General features: G+C 33.8%; 2 protein-coding genes and 1 long non-coding RNA gene across 3 annotated transcripts; 1 reads left to right on the top strand and 2 right to left on the bottom strand.

Moving 5' to 3' along the window:
• Positions 1-2,289: 2,289 nt before the first annotated feature.
• LOC127066264 (uncharacterized) lies at positions 2,290-4,649 on the bottom strand. The gene is made up of 6 exons (XM_050999765.1): positions 4,224-4,649; positions 3,999-4,143; positions 3,492-3,760; positions 3,181-3,419; positions 2,815-3,086; positions 2,290-2,705 (listed from the first exon to the last, which is right to left on the bottom strand). Exons 1-6 carry the CDS (start codon positions 4,358-4,360, stop codon positions 2,604-2,606), a joined length of 1,164 nt encoding a protein of 387 aa, XP_050855722.1. The 5' UTR covers positions 4,361-4,649; the 3' UTR covers positions 2,290-2,603.
• Positions 4,650-4,796: 147 nt separating this feature from the next.
• On the bottom strand, positions 4,797-8,433 carry LOC127066274 (uncharacterized). The gene is made up of 3 exons (XM_050999783.1): positions 7,834-8,433; positions 7,290-7,491; positions 4,797-5,374 (listed from the first exon to the last, which is right to left on the bottom strand). Exons 1-3 carry the CDS (start codon positions 8,018-8,020, stop codon positions 5,233-5,235), a joined length of 531 nt encoding a protein of 176 aa, XP_050855740.1. The 5' UTR covers positions 8,021-8,433; the 3' UTR covers positions 4,797-5,232.
• Positions 5,289-6,152, top strand: LOC127066284 (uncharacterized). Its single transcript, XR_007782349.1, has 3 exons — positions 5,289-5,406; positions 5,499-5,556; positions 5,722-6,152. It is a non-coding gene; the product is annotated as an uncharacterized LOC127066284 (long non-coding RNA).
• Positions 8,434-9,989: the final 1,556 nt, after the last annotated feature.

A 9,989-nucleotide genomic window follows, 5' to 3' on the forward strand; every position in this document is an offset into this window, starting at 1 on the left:
CGAAGAAATAGGGAAAAAAAAGAAGAAATAGAAAGAAAAGAAAAAAAGTAGAATGAGAAAGAATGAGGGAGCGCAAAAGAGAAAGAAAGAAAGAAAGAGAGAGAGAGTAAGAGGGAAAAGGATTTTCATTATCGACCAACCACGATTCACATAGTAGGTACCTGTCCATCCATCGTCACCCAACAAACACGATCATCCGTCATTCTATCGAAGGGTGTTCGAAATTAAAACGGATCCCGTGGCTCCTAAACTCGATTATACGAGTTCTAACCACCTGGCGACCCCACTATATTTCTTTCTCTCTTCACCACAGGAAGAATTCATTCACCTGCGTCGCATTTTTCACGGGGATTAGCGATCCCTTAGCTATCTGCTACTATTCAGCATATATATAATATATACATATATATATATATCGGTTTCTTCCTTTTCTTACGAAGAAAAGAGAAAGAAAAAAAAAAGAAGGAAAGAGAGAGAGTGAGGAAGGGAGAAAAAGAGAGAGAAAACAAGCGAATCTTCTTTGCATCGGATCCTCCAATTCGGGAGGATTTGTTTCGGCACTTGGGGTGTGGTAAGCCGACATGAGACCAACGCGCTTGACGGTGCTCCTAATAACGAGGAATTATCGTGACGATACAATGAGCCCGGGGGAAATCCTCTTTGATGTCTACCACGGAAAATAATACCTTGCTAATAGACCGAGATTACTCGACTATCCTCTCTATCTCTCTTTCTTTCTCTCTCTATCTTTATCTCTCCTCTCTCTCTCTCTCTCTTTCTCAGTCTACTTATATATCTTTCTCTATCTTACTCTTCGAGCAACCTGTCATTCCCTGCTTGTATATTGTCAGTTACGAGTTCTTTGATATCTTGTTATCAAGGCCAATTAATTATCTCTTCGAATCATTATTCGATTCGAATTCTCTTTAAGAATGATTATTCTCTTTAAGAAAGATTTTCTTTTTCCCTTTTCTTTTTCATCTTCGTTGATTTCATATCGATCTTGATTTGATCTTTGATTGTTAAACTCATTATATCTTTTGAATGGAAAACTTTTTGATAGTTATTGAAATACGTGTTACATTTCCTAGAGAATAACGTTTTTATATCGACTAAATGATTCGATGTAACCAATAGAAATAGACCAGGAGAGAACGATCTAATTATTTTATCCTTTCTGCCGTTTAATTCGATGAGGGTGTCGACGGTGAGTAGAAACTAAGGGGTGAGAGGCGTAGATCGGCTTGGACGAGGTCACGACGGAATCGTTGCCCGAAGGGGCGTGTGCCCTGGACAGGGCCAAGTAGGGTGCAACTGACAGCGGAAGACAATTACCCTTCTGATACATCCAATGCCGCGTGATATTCTATGTTAGCGAGGAACCGTGTATAAGGATTCGTTACACGCTTCGTGACACTCTAGCCAATAGAACGTCATTGTCTTTTACTTATTCTTCTTCTAATCGATTCTAATTTTTGTTGATATATATTATAACTTTTGAAACGATTAATTAATTAATTTCTATTATTGCTCGTTTTAACTTTTAATTAAAAAAGAAAAGAATTACATCATCGTCATCATCATTATTATCGTTATCACTTCTTCTTCTTTTCTTTCATAAAATTAATGTTATAAGAATTTATTATTATTATTATGAAACATTGATTTTAATCATTGATCGGAATTTCATTAGAAGCGTTTATACAATGTTAGATAAAATCGATCGAACTTTCTAGTTGTTTCGAGATTGTTCCTCAATGTGACGAAAGTTATTTATCCTTCGTGTGATTTTCCATCGTTTCGTGACGCTAATCTAGCACGTGTCGATCACCCGTGACTTTCTGCGTTCTCTTATCTCACGCTTTATTGTTCCCAGAGAATTATCTACGTTCGATCGATACATTTGCTCGCGTCTACCTCGCAAAAATGCAGACATTTTAAGATACGTAGAGTTAACTTTAATGTAGAATGTCGAAACTAACGCTAATGAGATTCCCCGTGATTACTACAAAACGTACGGTCGTCGAGTGATTCGGGCTGCCGAATTTCAGGCGATTGTAAGAAGCATCGTACGTCTCTCTCTTTCTCTTTCTTTTTCTCTCATCGTTATTTAAGACACAGGTAATAAAAATGAAATACAATTTACAAGTACATTTGATTTTTAAATTATAATTTATTAACATTAACATCTTGGTTTTTCCTTTTTTTTTTTTACTAATACATACATATAATACATCGAAGATATATAATAAATAATAATAATAACATTGTATTGTTAATAATTAAAAATTGACAATAACTTTCTCTTCTTTCGATATCACGAAAAGATTCAAATCGATTTATATCAATGATTAAACGATTGATTCAAAAATAACACAGGTAACTTCAATGAGAAAGTTATCAGCTTTCATTATAACATTATTTTTTGTAACCTTGATAAAACTAAGATTAAACAGAGTTTCAATTTCGTTGTATAAAAAGTACATCAATTTTATCGATTACAATAATTTTATCAATTTCTAGAGGATTTTTTAGCGTTCTAGATTACTATTCTATTCGATGGTCATCGAAGAGAAATCTTAAGAAGAACCATACTTCCTTTTTCAATTTTCTGGAAATACGAAGGTTTTGAACTGAGATTCTAAGAATGGTTCCGACGAAGTATAAAGTTGATTAGATTCCTCATATTTTTCTTCTCTCGTTTGCTAAAAATGTAAGAAACTCTTTAATAACTTCATTGAACAATATTCATCTATATTTATTTTCGATAATTTCTTTTTTATTTCTTTCTTTGTTTCTTTTTCATTTTCTTACCTGAGGAAAAAAATTCGAGCCACCGAATTGGACATCATCGGTATCGTTGTATTCCAAATCGAACGACTTAGGTAATCTGTTCGAAGTGTCAACGAATTTCTTCGATCGTTTCTCATCTGGAAATACAACGCGATTTAATTGATTTCGTATTCGTGGCTCGTAATATCGAGTATCATTCTCAGCAACGGTATCGAACTTCAGTTCACCCGTTCCAGTCCGATCAGAACCGACCTTGAAGCCATATTCTACCGAAGATGCTTGATTCTGTTCGTCTAAAAAACGATTACGAAGTAAGTATTCAAATATATTCCCTATTCGAATATATTTGATTATTTTCAAATCTTTTAGTATAAAGCCAGTACTCACTTTGAACGATATACGGTCTTGCATAAGGATTGTTCCCGTGATTAAGTTTATTGAAAAATCGAAAGAATCCACCGTTGTGGTTGTTGAGATAATGGATCAGCTGATCAGGATTCCTAGGACATCTTGGATACTCTTGATAGCAATTTCTAGGATTACTTTTGCTTGTATATCCTAAAAGAGCGGCTTTTCCAAAGCTCAAAAAAGGAGATGATTCGGCGAAATTGAAATTTGTCAATAATCTAGAATAAAGATAAATCGATTAATTATTATATATATTTTTTTATATGTATCGTAATATATTTCATACGAACCTCAATAACACGTTATTACCAAAAAGATCGCGAAACAGGTTCGTGTCTCGTCCGTATATCGATTCTCCTGGCGTAACACCACTCGCCATCTCGCAAAGTATTCTGGGAACGCACTTCAGATCATCGTAGCGAGATATCGAATAAAGAGCTTCGAAGAGGTTTATATTAAGACCCCCCGAAGAGCCGGACAGTCCACCTACTGTAGTTTGATATTGACTCGATTGGTATTGATTGGTTACTGTATCTGAAAATTGTGGAATCTGATAGCCCTGCAAATTTAAAGTATCGTCATCGTTATTATATCAAAAAATGATTTACAAGCAAATGATTTACAATGGGATATAAATTTATATTTAATTTATATAAATTTTGTATTTTGTTTTTTCTCATTTTTTTTCTTTTCTTTTTAAGAAATCAACGGGATATGTTTTTAATGTGACTATCAAATGTGAAAGTCGATAAAAATAATTCGTTGGTTGAAAAGATAAATCGATTTTACATAAGTACCGGATTCGATACGCCGTTAAACAGGGATACGATCAAATCGGTCCATGAAGAATCCTGTCCGGAATGTAGACGACTATTATATTCATCCTTGATCGATCTATCGATCTCGCGTATTTCCAAATACGAAGCTAGGACGTTCATGCATCTGTAAAAATCGATATCAATTCATATATTACATAGAATTATTTTACATTTTTCGGTTATCGTAATATAAATAAAACTTACCGTAATAAATCCTTAGAATCGTAGTATTTCCGAGAATCGTCGAAGTCACACGTTTCTTTCTCCAACAAAGCGTTCCTAGATCGACCTTGAACGTATATTATTGCGATGGAGAAAATAAGAGCAAATTTTGTAAACATATTCGTAAGAAATTAACGATCACGAGAATAACATCGCGATATTATTCAATGAATATCATATCGTACGACGTTAAATGAAAAAGAAAAGAAAGAGCAGAAAAAGGGAAAAAGAAAATGAAAATAAACAAATCTCGAGTATCACTTCGAAATCAATATGAAAGGAAAAAAGGAGTCAGGAGAGTAAGATCGTCAGTATATTTTGTTCCGCACGAACTGACGCTTTCTTCGAAACTGTTCTTCGTCGTAGAGATTTCACGATCGTTCGTATATAGCAACGTAATGTGTAGGAAGAAACCTCGTTGGGTGTACTACTCTCACTCCATTTGTAGACCTACATACACGTATATCCTCGCATACCTACGTCTAAATCACACCGGAAGATCGTCTTTAAATGTCAATAGAAGCGTATAAGGATGATCGGAGAAAGAAATGAATGACAAAGAAAAATTCAACATTTTTATAATACAATGAAAGAACAAACTATATTTTCGTAAAATATAAACAGATATTTATTATAATCGTATTATTAGGTAATCCATTACATTATTGATTTTTATATAATAGTAATAACATGAGAAAAATATAACGAACAAATATACATACATACATACATACATACATACATACATACATATATATATATATGTATGCGTGTATATGTATGTACGTATGCGTAGATATAAATTTTGCGCTTCTATTTCGATATCAACGAAAGAAGAAGAAAGAAAAAGAAAACAAAAAGAAAAGAAAAACAATATTTTCATACGAGGAAGAACTGGTTGGTGATCAGTGTAACGTTTATGGCATCATAATATTTACAATCCCTCGCGAAGCCACACGACCTTCTTCCGTTCTCGTAACGTCCTTCTCAGTTAATCCGACGGAGTATCATCGTCACAAGCTCTTCCTCTCTTCGCCAGTTGATGGCAAAGCCTCGGACTGCCAATAACATCTCCAAGGAAGACGCTCAAAAGGTAATTCTCTTTCATCGGATTTGGCGACGATTTATATTCTCTGAAATTACAAACGTACAGGACAATACAAAGGTAAAGTAATTTTAAACGAACGTTTATCATTTTATGCGTTTTAATTATTTCCATAATAAAAATGAAGATCGTTATTAGTAATCGATTTGTAGAAAAAAGAAAAGAAAGAAAACGAAGGACGAATACTGTAAGATCTCTCGTAACATTTATGTGCGTACGAATAAATTATATTGATCGTAATAATTATATAAATTCGTAATACGAAGCTACGTATATCGATCTATTAAGATAAGATAATCCGATAGTTTTTTATTTAATATAATTTTCGATTGATCTTTGATTTGTAATATATTCTTTGTATAATTTATATCGAAGATCGTGTTTTTGTCGATGGAAGAATGTACCGATTCGAGATAATCTCAAAGGACAAAATCCCTTCTTTCGAGGATCTCTGGAGAAGACGCAAAAAGGAAGAACAAGAAGAAGAAGGTGAATGTTAGATCCTTCGTCCATGGACCGTTAAGTTCGTCTAGACGCCAGTTCCTGCCAGTACCAATCTCCGATTTATCTCTTTTCTCTTTCTTTCTTTCTCTTTATTTCTCTTTATTTCTTTCTTTCTCTGTCTACTTCATCTTCGTGAGTGCGTGCGAGGAAGCATTCGCAGGTGACAGGACAGATTATAGGATGTTTCGAGCGTGTACCAAGAAGACGAGAACGACGCGTGCTACATATTTTCAGCTTCGAGGCATTTTCGAATAGTAGATAACGTGACAGCTCTTCGAGAGAATCTACGTATTATACGTGCGTCTATGTACATACATATATATATATATATATATATATATATATATATATATATATACAATGTATACACACACACACACACATATATATATACAACAAAGTCAAGTAATCGTAAAAGCGTTAGATGGAAAACTTCGTAGGTGCCTACAGTTGTGTCTACGTGATTGAAAGCACAATGGCGTAAAAACTTAAAAATTTCGTCCTTTTTACGAGTGCACGTGTAAAATTGGGATACTAGTTTTCGAGGTAATTACTTCTTCTTTTCTTTATTTCTTTTTTTTTTCTGTTGCAAGATATAGAGATTTACAAGTAGCACGAATGAAATTTAACGATATGTTACGATTGATATATCGGATAGTATATTGTGTCGAAATCGATATAACGCAAGTATATTTAATATTGAATTAAAAGATCATAGAGAGATGTACGTGAGGATGAATTCGACAGAAAAATATTGATATAATTTAATCATCTAAAGGAGTAAAGATATTCGTCAACGATACACTCGACGCCAATGGTAGGAAGAGAGTTATCAGGATGCATTAGGGCCCTCGTGGAGTTGCCATTAAAGGCTATCTGCTCCTGGCGTTACTTACAACTGAATAACGTAAGTTCGAAAGGAGAGTCTTTGAACCACGTAAGTTCTTGAGTTGCATGGATTTCTATTACGTCGACGAATGTAAGACTATTCGATTTAAGTAAGAACAGAGAAAATATATCTCTGATAGTTGATATCAAACCACGAAGCTACCTTGTATTCGATCTTGTTCACGTTTACTTGTAATTCTTTTATATTATTCTTTTTTCCCTTTTTACTCACTTTTCAAGTATATCACGTTCATTCGACATAACGAGGACGTAATAAATATTCATAGAATTTTTTATTTTTCTTTCTTTCTTTTGTAACCTCGTTACAAGAGAACGAACATTGTAAATCAGATCGAATCAAATTTTTTTCAACAGATCGATTAGTTACATATATTAAGATAATTAGAGCTTGCATCAACTAGAAGAAAAAATATAGAAAACTAATCTTCGTGTTATCCGTATAGCTCGGAAATGACGAACTACTAAAGATCATCGGAAATGATCAGTAGAAATGATAAATTACTAAAGATCATCACTCGCATTAATCATACCTGAATATAACGTCCCAATCTAGGACACGTTCTCTGCTTCTTCTTTGTAACGTTTTCGTAGCATATTTAGCGCATATTCTTTCGTAAACGCATACATTGTTACCGAGTTTTTCAACGAGCTTCTTTTCGATTTGTCCAACATTTAAAATCTCTTCGTCGTGGATCAAACGTGTCATTCGTTTAGTTCTGTTCGCATAGGTCTCTGTAGATAACATAAAAAAAAGTGATCGAATCAAATCAAATCAAATTATATCATATAAAATATTAATCACATTCGAAATAGATTATATATTACGCGATATATCTAATTAACTTTCTCTTTCTCAAAAATCTCGGGCTCGTTAGAACGCCAACGAAAGATTAAAGCTAGTGGATTACACGTATTTATGAAGTAACTGTTCTTATTTAGCGTGTTAACTTAACGAACCGTAAGAGACATTCTTACTGTTACTTTTTTTCTTACTCAAGAAACGTTAGAGAGAACGAACCAGTCAAATTAGATACGTCACAGTTAGTTACACTATCTTCGAAAAAAATCTCTTACCTGGATTCAAAGAATAAGCCAACTTTTTAATAAAATTCGATACCCTAACGGCGGCTATGATAATGGGAAAGCCAATAAGTTGTATTGGAAGTTCGAATGACGGAGCATCTTGTGGCATCGAATCGACCATGGATAACAGGACGATGTAAAATCCAACGAAGACGTATAATATCTTTGACAGTAGCATTTCGTGGATTTTATTTAATGAAATTGAAAAATAATGTGTAAGTATCGACACTCTAACTCATTTATTATTTGTTTCACCGAACACTTAAAATTTCAACACTTTCGATGATGTATAGTTCGATGATAGATTAACGTTGACAGATAATGAACGTAATTGATATATTATTCATCGTATTGGACAACTTCCTCAAAATTTCTTTCGGAGGAAGAAAGAAAAAAGAAGAAAAAAAGAGAAAGAGAAAAAAAATAAGTTATCAAATTCGACGTCCACTTGACTTCGTTGGTAAAAAGCTGATGTTCGTTTGAATGTTCATGAAGTCAGTGCTGGAGAGAACTCGGCACGTTCTACCTCGACCTGGAGAAAGTGATCGCCCCTACCTATCCCACCTTTATTACTCGAGTCGACTTTGAAACGTGCGGGCACAACGACAATCTTATATGATTGTAACGTTTCGTAAGCAGATTTTCGTTCGCGTCATCGAACGTTCTCTTTCTCTTTTTTCTTCTTTTTTCTTTTATGTTCTGGTGATACGTGAATGGTATATTAATATCGTACAAGGTCGTTGAAAAATTTTTAAATGATCGTCAAGTTAAACTTGTAATATAGCGAGGTGAATGTATAAAGTAGAAACTGGAGTATTACAAAGGAATCACCGTTATTCGATGTTCCATAGAGAATACGATTTATTTTAGAAATCTATAAGAATTTAGTTTAGCAGGTTATAACGGATTGTTATGTTATGTGTGTGTGTGTGTGTACGTGGTAAATATATCAAGAAAAAAATTGTTTTGTTATTCGAAAATTCACTTATTTAAACATCCATGTCTATCGATTAGTTCGGAAAATCGAGATTCTATTGTACTTGTACAATTTTGTTATATATATAATTATTATTATTAATATTTATTGAATTTTATTGCATAGATGGAATGTAGATAGAAGAGAAAAAGACGAACGTACGTGAGTGCTCGTTTGATTCATAGATTGATTTATAGAAATCATTACCGCAATCGTATACATGTCGAAATAAGTAAATACTTGAAGAATTATGAATGACGTATATTGTGTTAATATTGACCGAGGTATAAAATAATAAATAAAAATTGTCCGAAGTATAGAACAATATTTAACATCAAATTCTCTTGGAAATATTAAAAATTTCATCAATAACACGTTACGTAATTATACGTATTTCAATTAACAAGAACTTTCTAAACGTTTCACTTAAACGCGTAATCACGATCCAAGATGAATATCAAAGTTTTCTTATAAAAATTCGCAAATCGTTAGTTTGTAATAGTTCGATCACGCAACAACGATAAAAACGAGGGCGAAACAAAGGTGAATAAAAATCGATTTCTCGTATGAGATTTACGGCTCGAACGAAACCGTATGATTGACCAACGTCATTTTTAATTCTACGTTTTCGGAAATCGTTTCGAACGAATACAAAGTAGTTGTATTCGTTTTAAAACGAAGCGTTCTATAATCAAATAAATTAATGTATAGCTCGTACGAAGTATGCGTGGTCTCGAAAGTGCAGCAGTATAATATTATATCTGTTAAGAGAAAGTAAAGAGACGGATCGAAAGAAAATCATGTTAAGCGACGTTTTCACGATAGATATTTTATTTCTGTCACGAAGTAATTCTATCGAATCATTAATTAATTACTATATCGAGTGGAAGAAAAATCAGAAAGAAATGAAGGAAAGAGAGAAAGATAAAGAGAGAAAGAGAGAGAGAGAGAGAAAAGACGAGTCTTTCGAGAAGGCGTCTCGATTACGATGATCATGCGTTTTGGCGTCCATCAAACTTTCGCAAGAAGTCGGGAGCAGTTTGAAAATCTCGACGATCGTGATCGTTAATGGGGCGAACGTAGTTTCCTCGGTAGGAAGAGGATCGTAGAAGAGGGTGGCGAAAGGAGAATGAGATGGGTGGAAAGTAGAGCTTGGAAACGAGCGTGGAAC

The sequence above is a fragment of the Vespula vulgaris genome, chromosome 9 (assembly GCF_905475345.1).
Source record: "Vespula vulgaris chromosome 9, iyVesVulg1.1, whole genome shotgun sequence".
NCBI classification, from domain to species: domain Eukaryota; kingdom Metazoa; phylum Arthropoda; class Insecta; order Hymenoptera; family Vespidae; genus Vespula; species Vespula vulgaris.